This window comes from Pipra filicauda, unplaced genomic scaffold (assembly GCF_003945595.2).
Source record: "Pipra filicauda isolate LSUMZ 115617 unplaced genomic scaffold, ASM394559v2 scaffold186_size1760508_pilon, whole genome shotgun sequence".
Lineage (NCBI taxonomy): Eukaryota > Metazoa > Chordata > Aves > Passeriformes > Pipridae > Pipra > Pipra filicauda.
Window position 1 is genome coordinate 384,343 of NW_024104294.1, and position 15,212 is coordinate 399,554.

At 48.3% G+C, this 15,212-nt stretch overlaps 1 protein-coding gene across 4 annotated transcripts in view; it reads right to left on the minus strand.

Moving 5' to 3' along the window:
• ARHGEF4 (Rho guanine nucleotide exchange factor 4) overlaps positions 1 to 15,212 on the minus strand; it is a 206,186-nt gene that overhangs the window by 15,262 nt on the left and 175,712 nt on the right. For all 4 annotated transcript variants that reach the window (XM_039380134.1, XM_027741212.2, XM_027741215.2 and 1 more), the window contains one exon: positions 1,490 to 1,669. In XM_039380134.1, the coding sequence (XP_039236068.1) occupies positions 1,490 to 1,669 (180 nt within the window). The remainder of the gene's footprint in view (positions 1 to 1,489; positions 1,670 to 15,212) is intronic.

Genomic DNA, 15,212 nt, shown 5'->3' on the forward strand with positions numbered 1-15,212 from the left:
ACAGCAGTTATCACACTCCTGGTTTCCCCCCCATTTGCCCTGGGAGTTCAGATATGTTTCAGAAGCTCTGCTGGAAATGAACCCAGCCTCTGCAGAGTGCAGCTGGGACTGTCTGGGCTCCTCTGCACAGCTATTTCTGTGTGGGCTTTATAGCTGGCACCAAGGGAGAGCCTTGGCCCAAAAGCTCTGAATGTCTCATATTGCCCTATATCAGTTGTCCTACATGACCTCCAAGGCATTTTATGTGTTTCAGTGCCTGGAATACAGTGCTGTGTGATAGCCCAGCAGCCTGACAGGCTAAGGGAAGGTGTGAGTCAGGTGGTCACATATGTGGCATTGCACTGGCCCCAGCACCAGATGGAGAAAGCTGAATTTGGTGCCATGCTCATCCATATTGTCTAAGTGGACACTGGAGTGAAGACCTCTGCCAGCTGCATCTGGGATTCCTTTAGGAGAGTGTTGCTCATTCCTGGCAGGGGATGCCACGTGCTTGGGCCAAAACTAAGCAATACACACACCCGTAAGCAGGAGCCCAGGCTGCCACCACCCTCCCCAGCTGGCACAGCTCAGCTTAGCTCTGGTCTGGAGCTCAACCACCCTTGCCATGATTTACTTATGCTGAGTGAGCTCACACTGCAGGCAGCTCAGCCAGGAGGGCACAATGTACCACAGCCACATGTAAAGGAACAGAATCACAGAATCAGAGAATCAACCGGGTTGGAAAAGACCTCTGAGATCATCGAGTCCAACCCTTGATCCAACCCTGCTGTGGTTCCCAGACCATGGCACTGATGCCACATCCAGTCTCATCTTAAAAACCTCCAGGGATGGAGAATCCACCACCTCCCTGGGCAGCCCATTCCAATGTCTCATTACTCTCTCTGTAAAAAATTTCTTCTTAATATCCAGCCCAGAGCTTGAGACCGAGCCCTCTTGTCTTGCTGATGGTTGCCTGGGAGAAGAGACCAACCCCCCCTGGCTCCCCCCTCCTGTCGGAGATTGCAGCGAGTGAGGAGGTTCCCCCTGAGCCTCCTCTCCAACAGGCTGAACAGCCCCAGCTCCCTCAGCCTCTCCTCATAGGACTTGTACTCCAGTCCCTTCCCCAGCCTCGTTGCTCTTCTCTGGACCTGCTCCAGCCCCTCAATGTCCTTCCTGAACTGAGGGGACCAGAACTGGACACAGCACTCCAGGGGTGGCCTCACCAGCACTGAGTACAGGGGGACAATCACTTCCTTGGACCTGTTGGCCACACTGTTCCAGATACAGGCCAGGATGCCATTGGCCTTCTTGGCCACCTGGGCACACTCTGGCTCATGTTCAGCTTCTTGTCAATCCAAACTCTGAAGTAACAGAATAGTAACAGTAATTTTGAAGCAATTGTCTCTTGCAGTGAAAGTGCTCAAGGAGTCACCACAGAACATTAAACACGGAGAAAAATTAAAAACACTTGATGCTAACGGAGAGGCACAAAGAAAGATGAAGCTCTTACCCGAACAAAGCTGGCTGGAAACCAGCCTTCGCTGTCCAGGATCCTCCCCCACCACCACTCCTTGTTGGTCGCATCCATCACTTCAATGACATCGCCGGCCTTGAATCCCAGCTCCTGGTCATCCATGGTGACATGGTCCCACAGGGCTTCTGCGTACACCACGCTGCCATCGCTGATGAGCTGGGGGAGAGCAAGTCACACTGTCAGTCCCTCCAGGAAAGCAACACCGTGTGCCCAGTGGCTGCAGGTTTGGCACCACCAGCCACGTGCTGGTACCTGTGTACTCCCCACGAGCAGCATGGAAAGGAGCTGGGGCTCGTCTGGCAGGTGCTTTGGCTGACCCTGCTCTCAACAGCATTTGTTCAGAATCACTCGGACACAGGAAAAACATAATCATAAAAAACACAAGTTTGATGCTCTGGAATTCATGCTGGTGACTTTGCCTCAGCCAGCAAACAAGGCTCAGTGGTATCTTGTTTGTGGGGGATGCTCTGGTGCTGCCAGTACAGCCCTGCTTTTGAAAGCCTTGAAATCAAACCCTGAGCACCAATATTTAGAGACATACTTCAGAGCAGAAAGCATTCTGAGGCCTCAGAGCTGCTCTGGGATGGATAGAGACTGAAGTCTTTATTTAAAGTGGTTAAACTTAGCAGTTAAGCTGGTTAGAATGAGTCTCCTGGAGAGTTTAAGCAATTATACTGAGGAACAGTTATTTACTACATGCCCCACAAAGGCCCTACTCTAGGAAAAACAGGACCCCTAACAATTAACAAAAACAAACCAACACCAAACCCCCCAGGGCTAGAAGCTGAAAGGGGGCTCCTGAGCACAGTGTTGCTGTGCCTGATGCTGTTCTTGACCATTCACACCTCAGCTCTGGTGTAGCCAAGTTACAGGGGTGTATTTGTGGGCTGGTCCTGCTGGCCACTACAGCAGGAGTGCCTGCCTGATGCCACCAGTGTATCAGGTCAGTCCCCTTTGGACTTCAACAACTACAGAGCACATGCACAGAATTCTTGGGGCCTGAGACTGAACACCAAGGATTTCCCCAGGAAGGCAGAGTCCTGCTAAAAAGGACTTGGCCGTTGTGGAGTGGCAGTGAAGCCCTGTTTCTCTCCAGGAAAATGGTGCAATGATGAATTACGGGAAGACAATGTAAAGACAGTCTGTGAGGCTCAAGGGAGAAAGAGGAAAGCTGTACAAACCCCACTGTCCCTGGTATACCTCCCAGCACTGAGCAGTGTCACCACAGCACATAAAACACGGACTATCCCCACACCTTGGGCTGCTCAGTCACCCGTAGTTATCTGGGTTACTGGTTGTGCCTCTCCACAAAGGAGACAGAAGCATGTTGTAAAAGAACGTCAGGATAATCGTGGGCTGAGTAAATCAGAAGAGAGTTAACGAGGCATTTGAAAGAAAATTCAAATGCAGTCTGCCTTTGGATAGCAAATGGCCCTCCACTGAACCAGAAACAGCTTAATGCAGTGTTTCCATTCTGACAAAAATAACAGGATGATGGGGAAGGAGAGGGTGAGAGGTTCCCACTTATCTACACAGCCAGTGTGCAGCTAGAGCTAGGTGGGATGCAGTGGAATGATATTATATATATCTCCGTGGAGGCAGGGGATGGAGATCCACGGGGCAGCAAAGACACAAAGGGTTACTGATGTGTTAGAAACCACAGAAGTGCCTGAGAATGGTCATGTGAAAATTAGAGCCTCTCCCCACAAAAACATGGCAGGATCAACCCAACTGATGTGCATCTACACCAATGCACAGGACGGGCAACAAACAGGAGGAGCTGGACAACCCTGTGTAGCAGGAAAACTAGGATACAGCTGCCATCACAGAAACATGCTGGGATGACTCACAGCTGGAGTGCTGCAGTGGATGGCCTTCAGAAGGGACAGGCATGGAAGGAGAGGTGATGGGGGGGCTCTGTATGTGAGGGAGTGCTTTGACTGCCAAGAGCTTGATGTTGGTGACAACAGGGTTGAGTATTCCCCCCCTCTCATGAGGGGCAGCAGAGGGGCAGGCACTGGTCTCTCCTCAGTGACAGAACCCAAGGGAACGGCCTGGAGTTGTCTCAGGGGAGGCTGAGGTTGGATATTAGGAAAATGTTCTTCCCCCAGAGGGAGGCTGGGCACTGACCAGGCTCCCCAGGGCAGTGGGCACAGCACCAAGGCTGACAGAGCTCCAGGAGGGTTTGGACAGTGCTCCCAGGCACAGGGTGTATTGGGGAGGGTCCTGTGCAGGGCCAGGAGTTGGACTCGATCCCTGTGGGTCCCTTCCAACTCAGGATAATCTGTGATTTTATATTTACCCATGATCTGGATGAAGGGATTGAGTGCACCCTCAGTAATTTAGAGGTTTTTAACGTAAAGCTGTGATGACTAGAGGAGGGAAGAGAGTGGATATAAAAGCGTGTATTTTCCCAAACTGGGCTATCAGAGTTCAGCCCAGAGCAGCAGCTAGGCTGTGGGTGACAGTGGGTGTTGGCTACTGCCAGAAAAGAGCTGTGCTGCTGTTTGAGCAATCCACCTGTGCACAACCCATCCATTTACTCTGGAGTCCAACTGCAGTGACCTGTGCCTGTGCAGACCCCGAGCTGAGCTCAGCTCCTCCCTGCTGCAGGAGGGGGAGAGCAGTGACAGGGTGAGGGGGTGGCTGGAGCCCAGCACTTGGCCACCCCTATGGAGGGGAGCTGATTAAATGAGCGGAGTGCTGGGCAGTCCCCTGCACTTAGGTGAGCCTTACCACCAGCTCAGGCTGCAGCTGCACCATGCCATGCTGAGTTACACATCCCTGGGGGTAAGGGATGGCTGTTGCTCAGGAAACAGGCTTCAGCCAATAGACCTTTGGGAAGAGCAGCACTCAGGAGGCTTTTCGACATACAAACTGTGACCAGCACATAGAGAACATGGCTCCTTCTGAGGTAAAATACCCTTGCAGTGTGCTTAGATATGCCACTCTGGATCAGTGCTCTGAGTGTGATGTGGTAGCTGGCACACATGCCACAGCCATGACCAGAGATTCAGTGGACTTCCTCTAGCATTCTGAAGATCACACAGCCAGAGCACTGATGATGTGAAGGCATTAATACCTCACAGTACCAAGCTGTCACATCTTGGTATCTTGATGACAAGATGAGAGACCTGGCCTGACATAGCACTAACAGCATGTAGGGCTGATACACCCAGCTCACAAGGGGACAGAGCCACATGGTTCTACTCAGAGCCACTGAAAGCCATGGGGATGACTGGAGAACCCTCAGCTGGTATTTTAATCCATCCATTAATATTAATATCTGAAATTTTCTCTATTCAACAACAGCCATACTGTGGATATGATTTCGAAAGTACAGAAAGTCACAAACTGCAGAATCACCAGCCTGGCCACACAGCCACAGGCAAGCAGGTGAGACATCATCAGATAGTTCTTGTGCAAAGGAGTAAATAGAATACATCTGAAATATAGGCCAGGGTCTGCTTAACTGACACCAAACACCATGTTTGTAGGGAGGAATGATCCATATGGAATAAAGCATGAAATAAAGAGCAAAAAAATATTCCATCTGTGCTTGGGATTGTCTCATTTCATTTAGTACGGCAGCACTTGACACACCTCCATGTGTTCAGGCTGACAGGCTCTGCCCGGTCCCCTCCCTGCCCTGCTCCTGTCTGTGCCTGTCCACCAGGATGGGCAGGGCAGCCCTGGGTGCTGAGCAGTGCTCAGTCACCTCTGTGGGCAGGGCTCATGTTTCTGTCAGCCCCCAATGCAGGCTGTACCTTATACTATTATTTTCCACTGTACCCAGTCCAATTCCTAGGCTGATACAGAAATACCAAACACCTCCAGGCAAACAGCCCCTTTCCCAGAGCAGGCACTAATTTCCATGGCACAGGAGCACCTACAGTGCCACAGTAGGTGCAGCAAGCAGAGCTGCTCCCGGCTGGGCACTGCAGCGTCCTGTCCCAGGGGCTGCTGCTCCTGAGGGAAAAGGGTCAGGACTCTCCCTATCCCAGGAAGGATAAAACAACAACAGATAAAAGATTTTCTGCAAAATGTGTCAGAGTGTGGCACAATCAACCAGCCATACTGCAAGAGCTGCTTAGCTTCCAGAGGAGCACGTATTCCAGGGAATGCTCACCATTGCCAAGCAGGGCAGCTCCTCGGCTCCACTCACCACAGGTTTTGATCTTTGCAATTAAAGCAAGGTTTGAAAAGCAACTATTCATTTCCATATGAAACAACATTCATGTGCTGGCTTTGTAAGATCGAGGACAACTCAGTACATGTTCTTGAAGAGCCCCAAACCAGTGTCTAGAAGAGAAACATTAGGAGACGGAGAATGCAAACCAGCCACCCCACAGCTGCTTTAGCTCCCGCAGCTGGCAGAGGGGAAAACAAATAGAAATTGGCTTTTTTCTTTGTTTGACAACATTTAAGTTTGTAGACAACAGCGTTTGCAACCCAAAGGCAGTACTAACACCAATGCTTTCAAAACCGATGCCAACTCTGCTACTGCTCTGGAATTCTGTGCATTCCCAGCTGCTTTCCCCACTGCCAGTGCAGCTCCAGCCTCCCACTCCCTCACAGAGCAGGCACGTGCTGAGGGCAGGTGCTGGTGAAGGTGCTGGGCCAGGTTCCTCCACGTGCCACAGACAGATGGAGGGGGAGGACTGAATTATCTCTCCTCCGAGCAATGTCTGCAGAGAGGCTGCCAAGGAGCAGACACAGCCAGGGCTGCTGCACGTAGCTGCCCCAAATTAAGTGCATTACATGTGGGCAAACAGACCTGGCATGTCAAGGCCCACATCTGTGGGCTTGTTTGCATTCCAGCTACTCAGTCCCTGCCTGTCTCAGGCTGGACACCTTGACTTAATTACCTTGTATGTCCTGGTCTTGTTCTGACAGGAGCTCCAGGCAGTATTAACAGAGATAAAAGATCTCAACAACTTACAGAAGGAGGGATGAAGATGCCTTTAGGAAATATTTATCTTTGAGCTACTGGTTTCTATTTGAATAAAATTTGAATAGCTTTCTCTTGACAATGCCAAGTACACTGGATCATACAGAGCTAAAAAATAAACCCAGGAGCATCAAAAGAACTGGGAAAAGGGAAGTTCAAGAATTTCAATAAAATGGCATTTATTTTTCAGCTCTATGACCCTAAAACAGACACATTCCATGAAGAGCACCTGAACCCAAGCCCTTCCTGGTGAGCTAAAATGGTTGCCATGAAGCCTGTGTTCCTTGCCTGACCACCCTAGAACTTGTGTGTTACAGACTGAAGCTGAACTGGGTCAGCACATCAAACATTTAAGCCCTGCAGCAGTTCTGACCCCAGAGGCAAAGCCCTCCCTCCCAGCTCCAGCTCCTTCACCAGTCACTCTGCTTCCAGAGCTTCTCCTCTGCCTCTCTCATGCAAAGTAGAGGAGTTATGCACTTGCCCCAAAGTAGTGCTTCATTCACACAAATACTTATTTTCTCTGAAAGTGGGCAGAAGCCAGCTGGCCTCTGCCTTGAACTGAACCCACAGGATAGTTTTCAAATTGTCCTGACAGCTTGCTCTTGCTTCCTCTCAAAACTTTCAGCTTCCTTGTCTAATGATGGACAACAGAGATTAAATTTATCTTGTAGAGCTTCTGTCATCTGAGCAGCAGGCACTGAGTCTGAACAAGTTATCTTGGTTGTCTTTTTGGAGCATCTCCCCTCTGTGGGGAGAGACAGGCACCCCAGGGAGGGTTCATCTTCAGCATCTATCTTAGCATGATGAGATAACCAAGCCCCTGGGGTTCCTGTCTCCCCTCACTGCCAGGCAGGAATTTGGGCTAGCTGTGCTAGACTAGACTTGCTGCCTGGCTCCAGGGTGCCAGAACCACTGACATGACTCTGCAGCCACTGCAAACACTTCATTGCGCCCCGCTGCTCCTCTGCCCACATGTTTCAGGGTAACACAAGCCCTCCCTGCCAATGTGACAGCAGGCACGTGTCCCCACGTGGGCAGAGGGTCACATCCATGGCTTCAGAGGCACAGACCCACACACTGTGCCCCCACTCAAGCCGTGCCCTCGGCATTTGTTGCCCTCTTGCCTACAGTGTCAGCTGCATATTTTTTAGCACAGATTTTTGAGACTGATTAAAAACAGTGGAGGACTCTCAGGCATTTACCAAACACTGCAGATCTCCATTCAAAATATTTTAATTTGACAGTGATTCTCCTTAGCAAATCTGAGATGCCAGTCAATGAAGATCTTAATCCAGCTAAGTGTGCTCCACTGATACTCCACAGGGCTGCTTTTTTAATCAGTGCCTGTAGTTAAACTCCTCATGTGACATCTAGTACAGCTGCCTCCATTTACCAAACATTCAAAATTTGTCATCACATTTATTTGGTAAGAACTATTTTCCACAAAGCCATTCTGACTGACATTAATTACATTATTCCCTTTTATTTATATCATCTGAGCCCTTATTCCCCCCTCAGAAGTGGCTTAAACAGATGGGAAGAGGAGGAGGGTCCCCCCCAGGAGAAGGAGAAGCTTTGAAAGCTGCCTTTATGGAGTGCTCCAGGAGGAGGGAAGCAGCCCTGGTGGAAGGTGGAGGAGGCAGAGCTGTGCCTCGTGTTATCCAGACCCATGTGTGGAGCACAGCCTGAGGGAGCCTTGCCAGGGGCACGTCCACCTGAGTCCCACTCAATGGGATTCTTCAAACTCCAGAGTGGCATAAGAAGTTCTCAGTTCCTCACCTAAGATGTGGGAACTGATTATTATAATGCAAAACAAATCAACTGAAATTGCTTTCAACCATTTTACTTTTGCTGAAATAGCCAGGAAAGTTCTTACCAAAGGGTGGGGATAGTTACCTGTGGCTGAGGACACCTAAGTCCTCTAGATCCTGTCAGTGCCCTCAGTACTCCAACCATCACTCTCCCATGACCTGTATAACAAGAGAACCTGGTAACTTGGGGAACTAACGTCCTTAAGTTTTGGCATAAGGAAACAGCAGGAGCAAAGCCCTTCTCAAAGCTCTCAGTACTCTGTGACAGGTTGTCTTTGTATCACATTTTATAGTTGCAGTTGCTGGCAGCACGAGCAGTAAGTAAGTTGTGAAGTAGCTTCCACTTTAACCTGTCATACAAGTTTCCAGAGGTCACTTGTTTAAACTTCCACAAGACATTTATTTTCTGGTATAAGTGAAATACATTTGCTCTCTTTCTAAACAAGCAGATACAGTGCTGAATGGTAGGGTGACAAAATGGCAAATGAAACTCTCTGTGACAAGCAATAACTACCACAAGTGACTGACTAAATGAGCTGCTCCTCAGGAATGTCTCTGTAGAGCCATTTAAGAAAACAGGGTCAGAAAGTCCAAATGTCAGGAATGACTCAGAAAGGCAGAGGAGAACTAGGCAAGGCACAAAGAGCATCACAAATCAAATGTGGGAAGAGTTTCTAGGCTAGTACAAGCTGAACAGACCTTGAAGCTGCAACAGAAACAGGTGGATGGAAGATGGCCATGAGCTGAAGGCTTACAAAGAGGTTATTCCTAAGGCAAGGCTCCTGGGAGCCCAGGGAAATCACTGGGCAAGAAGTTTGGTACAAAAGCACTACCTTTTCCCTGTGGTGCATAATTAAGCTGTGCCACAAGGAGCCCCACAGCCAAACACAGAGATGATTTAAAAAGAGATTAAGCAAATGTATGTCCTTCAGGGCCATTTAAACACATCCTATCTGGATACAGCCCATCAAGGACCTTAAACACAAGTGGGAAGGCACACAAGGGAAAGAGCCAGGCCACACTTGCCTCTATTCCCTGAGCAGTTACCCAAGTCATAGGTAAAAGTGTTTCTGCTGGCCTGCAGACCTGGCCTTAGGACATTAGGGTAGTAAAAAACACAAAAGGAAAGAAATGTTGACTAATATGAAAATGTTAACAGATTCATTCAGTGAGGTACAGCAACATCCTCGTTCAGGTGGAAACTGTTATGCCATGGTGCATTTGGCAGGAAGAAATAGTTTTTTAAAGCCATTAAGCAAATGCAGGCCAAAAACTCAATCACCGTGAGCTTGAGCAGCTTGTGGATCTCGGTAGTTTGCAGTGTATGTGAAGGTTTTTATGTGAAAGGGAGGATGAAAGTTTACCCAGGGAAACCTGGCTGTTCAGACACTGCCTGGGAGAAAAAGTCCCTGAACACAGGTCACAGGAGTGGGTATGTGCTACATCCTCACTCAAAACATTCAGAAAGACCTTTACAACCAAGAGCTCGAAGGACCTCAAAACCTCCTTAAAGCCAGAGAACTTAAGTCATTCCAAAGCTCTAAATCAGCTTAAACAGCTTAAACTCATCGAAGGCCCTACAGTGTTTTAAGCATTTTAAACCCATCTAAAGCCTTAAAGTGGCTTAAGGAGCTTGAAATACTCCAAGGTTTAAAAGTGGTTTAAGAATCTCTAACTTTTGGCTAACCCCCTCCTCATACCTCCCCCAGTTGTGGCACTCCAGGGTTAAGGCAGCATCCAAGTGCCACAGTCCCATTCACCCCAAACAGCCCAGATGCAGCTGTAACAGCATCTGGAAATTATCCACATACTCTTCTACTTTCTTTGGTTTCAAAGACTGGAAAGGAGCCTGGGATTGAATTCTCACGTTTGAACAAGACTCTGACCTAGGGCTCTCATATCTACAAAGTTTGTAGCTTCTGGTTCCAGCTTGGCTGTGGATAAAAACCATGTCAGACTGCTTGATTCCCCTCTTCACCTCACCAAGAGCTCTGAAGTCCACAGTCACTGCAGAGGATGAAGCAAACCTGGTTAACATATTTTTGCATTTTCTAATGCCCTGATTTTAAACATAAAACTTGGGAATAGAAACAGCCCAGGATGTTTCTGTGTGGCTGTTCTCACATTTGAGTGATTGCTGTTGCATCTTTTTTACACTACCACTTCTCAGACTCCCAAATAGAAACTATATTCTTCAGAAAAATTTATTTAATGCTACATTAACACATTTCTATGTCATTTATGCTTTCCCCACTCTTCTCTTGCTGCTGCTGCAACGTCACCCCTCCTCTCCACACTCCCATCAGCACATCCCCTTGGGACATTTCCCATCCCTTTCCCTCTCTGCAGGATAGTTCCCAATTCCACGGCCTCTCCCATGACTTAATTTTGCAATTTTTCCTTTCTACCTCCTTTTTTGCTTTCTCTTTCACCATTATTTCTTTGGACAAATGAGAATTATACTTTACAGATCCCTCAGGACAATGCATCCAAACCAGCTCAGCTGCAACTCATATGACAGAGGGATTTATTGAGGATAAATGCTGCATCCTTACTTCTTGCAGAAGGAAAGGAAAAGGAACCATGCAGGTCCCAGAGCTCTCTGCCCACTGACTGACTGTTGCTATGCCCTTCCCCCAAAAGATACAGCAAGTTACAGCTTGAAGGCAAATTAATCTAAATTTGTTTTACAAATAAGGTTAAAGAAAACATTTTAAAGGAGATACAAACTGCATTGCCAGCAAACCTCTCTGAATCATCAAAAGGTCAGCATCTCTTTGGGCTCACAGTGGGCAGGAAGCCAGAAACATAGAGCATGGCTTTCCTTTTCATGTGTGTGCATGATTTAATTTTAATGGAACATACTGAAATTATTTTTATTGCTCCTATCTCCTGTGAAAACATCTCCCTTGGATTAAACTGCCCAAGCCTGTACATCACTGGTAGGTGCTGGCAGACATGCTGGGCCAACAGAGATTGTTTATCATTTCCATGGCGTGGCTCAGAGATGGTCTCTCTGCCTCAAAAGACCCACACACAGTTTAGTATCCATTTCTTTTCCCCACCTCCTCCTGAAAGGGAAACCCCACAGGTTTTTTGGTGACCCAAAACTTATGATTTCCATCCCCTTTGCCCCTTTCTGGTGATCTCTTTCCCAATGCTCACACAGTGGGTTGGATCCTTTCTTCACTGAACTAAGAATTGCTGTCTTTGAAAATGGGGCAGAGGAAAATCTGAATAACAGATAGAGAAAAGAACAAAAAACCCTTGATAATGTCTCACTGTCAGGCAAAGGAAGCTTCCTAAGCCTTTGTTTTTGGTTAGCATCTGTAAATATAAAAATGAGTCATTGCTTTTGTAGTCCCTACAGAAGGTTCTTCAAACTATGTACACTTATGAAAAAAAAGCCACAAACCGTTTTCTATTGCAAGTAAAGAAGGTAAAGAAGATTGGTTGAGGAAGCAGCAGGTTCCTGGGATCTTCTGAGACCCTGTACTATCATGCTTTTAAATATATCGACTTTATTAATTTGTCTCACATCCACAACATCTGGATGAAGAGACTTAATGGCCCAAACAAAGCTAAGGCCTCCAGTCAGAACCACATTCCTGTTTCCAAGACCACCTTGTAAACAAGCCCTCTAACTGTGGAAGACCAAAGCACCTGCTGCTCTTCCTGCAGGACGTGGCTTCTCTAGCCCAAGGAGGACAAGATCGCACATCTCCTGTTCTGCACAGGCTCTCCTTTCAGTTGCCCTGACTCTCTGCACAACCCTCCCATACTGGCCACGGGCTTTTCAGCAGACAAAGCACTGAGGCTGCTCAGTGCAGAGCATGTTCTGGTAGGTCAGGCAGTAACGGGATATTGCCATTCCCAGCACTCCTCTCTTGGCACCCAGTGCAAATCTTCTCACCACGTAATTAGATAATGCTTACTATAACAAGTCTTGACTCCTGGGCACTACAGGTGAGAACCGGGATGCTAAAAATACTAAGTCATGACTCCTTAGGAGCCTGTCTTTTCTTAATCTCCTGCTGGAACTATTTCATTTGGTGAGGTGAGGAAAGCTGTGCTAGGCTGCTGCTGAGAGATCCTGGTGTGCCTCTTTGGATTCCCACGTGATGCCCATACACAGCGTTTGTATTTCCATACAAAGTTTGCCACAACTCTGCAGATACTCAACATGCCAAGACTGGACAAGATCACAGTTCAAAACAACCACAAGCAGTCAAACCCTGCTCTACTGTGCTGTTCAGAGCCACATTACCAGGAAGGCTATAGACACTGGGGCTATAAATAACACTGAGGTCCTGCCCCTGCACAGTGGTCACTACAAATCAGCACAGCTTAGCAGAAGATAACATGCTAATTCCATTCTTGTGTTGATATCCCTAATGGATGCAATGCTGAACAGGCACAAGATTCTAAAGGGTGAGTGCCATAGGGGTTTGCTCCATGCCCTGTGTCACCTTGGCTTTGTCCAGCAGACTGCTCTGGATAGGAATTGCTGTGGGTAGGATGGAGAGGGCTGAAGGCAGCTGCTGTTCCCCCAGGTGCTGGAGGCTCTACTTGCTCTGCCACCAAGGGACAGCAGAGATTCAGGTGCCCAGTGTGAAGCTGGTGCTCTTTGGAGGGGAAAGCGTGCTGGAAGTGGCTGCGCTAGGGTCCCTCTCCCTGGAAGGAGAAGACATGGGGACCTTGGTGCTGCAGTGAGATGTGTGGGACCAGAGCCCGACACCAGGCCCCTGTTCCAGAGGGGTCAGATCTGCTGGGCAGCTGCAAGGGAGAGCAAACTCCTCAGTTTCCCCCTCTGAGGTCCTTCACACCTGACTGACTCCTCTGCTGAAAGGCTGATCAACATCCTTTTGGTACTTGGGGAGACATATTTCTTGTAGCACCTCCAGCACAGCTGAGCTATCACACTTATCAACTACAAATGCAGAAAGCCTGCATGCACATGATAGGACAGAGAAAGCCACTGTGGTGTGAGGCAGGTCCACCCCACCTCTTTGAGTCCCATTTCTCCACTGCCAAAAGCAGACACAGAGTGGGTGCTCTATATGTGACAACCACACTCATGCCTGGAGTAATACCAGCCAAAGAACAAATATAAAGACTCATATAAGACATAATTTTATTCCACAGTTTCCAGCACATTCTGTAGTTAACAAGGCCAGTGACACAGCATCAATAACAAGTATTCCCCCCTTGAGATCTTTCTTTAACCTGCGTAATGGGACTTCTTTTGTTGCTTTTTTTTTTCCTTTAAATAAAAACACTGGAAGCATTAATTAAAAGTAATTGTTGATGGTATCATCCTAAGTGCTTACTGTGTTTCTTATCTGGCCAGCTCATGCCTTGGATTCCAAGAATAAATCACAAAGACAGCAGATACCACATATCACCACAGAAATGAGTTTAGCCTGGGAGAACAAATTAAGCAAAGATAAAATCTAAAGCCCAGATCTCCCTTCGGAAATGATGTCTTGGTCTCACTCCTGTTCACAGATGCTCTTTGCACTCAAAGCAAAGCAGCAGCAGAGCAAAGCTCTTGCCTTTTAAACCTTCTGGTGAACTTGCCCCACCCGAGGGCAACACAGACTCCCCACGGGGGGTCAGGGCAGCAGCACCTGCCCTGTCCCTGCACGGGCCCTCCCCACCCCGCTGGGGCACAGCAGCACTGCAGGGGCAGCGGGGAGGCAGAGCCCACCCAGCACCCAGGGAGGAGGAGCAGGACTTGTGCCGTGGCCACACAAGGGCCCGGCTGCCATGACCTGCTCTGCAGCAGGAGCAGAGCACAGCAGGCACCAGGCACCACAACTACTTTGCAGGGAGGCAGGGGCTGTGCTGCTCCCCCCGGGGCTGTGTCCCCAGAGCTATGGCACAGTCTGATGTTCAGATGATTGCAGGGAAGGCAATCACAGCCCCCCCTGCAGAGCACCCAGCTCGTGTCAAACAAGTGCACTGAGAGCAAACTGAAAAACACAACAGAAACGTCAGAGGCCTCTCCTTCCCCACCATCCCTCTATCACCATCTACAGCTCCTGCACATGGTTCAGGGATCCTTCATCAGCTCTTTTTTTCCTGGGCTTTATCGGCCATCACAGCTTCTTCAGCCAAGATGAGAGGCAGACTTGAGTGAGTCACAACTAATATCAGACTGATTAACACTTACATGTCAACTGCAGCTTCCAGCTGAATGTGTACAGCAGTAGGGGAAGCTCAGGATGGGGACAAACACTGGGTTCCCCATGACAAAACTCGACACAGATACTTCAAGAATAGTCATGTATCAAGAACCTAGACAAGTGTTAGAAAGAGAAAATTAAAATTCACCCAACATTAAATATCAAGAGGAAAAGTATTACCAGGCTCTTAGCAACCAGCATTAACACCTGTGGCAGGCAGTGTTGTAACACATATTTCCAAAGGGTACTCTCTAATCTTGCTATTTTTCTGATCAGAGTTCTTATATGCAAGAACAATCCTACTGCTTTTGCTCCCAGCTGTTCTGGTATGAACAATCTGGTGAAATTTCCCCAAGCAGGGAAGGGGGAGGCAATTTCACCAGAGGTCCCATTATTTTTTCCTATAACATACTTTTCTTCCTCATTGTCCTAGACTCCCCACAGGCCTTGAAGAAAACAGTTCTTTATTTTAGTTCTCTAGCAGCAGGCAGCTGGGAAAGGCTCCAGCCCTTTCCATCAACAACTACAACACTTCCCAGAGAGGAGAGCTGCCCTGCAGGAAGCAGTGTGGCAGCTCTGCACCTCAGAAGCATCAAACTCACATCATTCCTGAGACTTCCATTTTCTTCCCAGTATCAGCAGTGAGCATTTTGGGGCTCTGGATCAGCTGTTACAGGACACTCCTCCCTCTGTCATTACATGCACTGGCTGCTGCTGCACAAGCTTTGATGTGTCACAGCAGCAAAGGC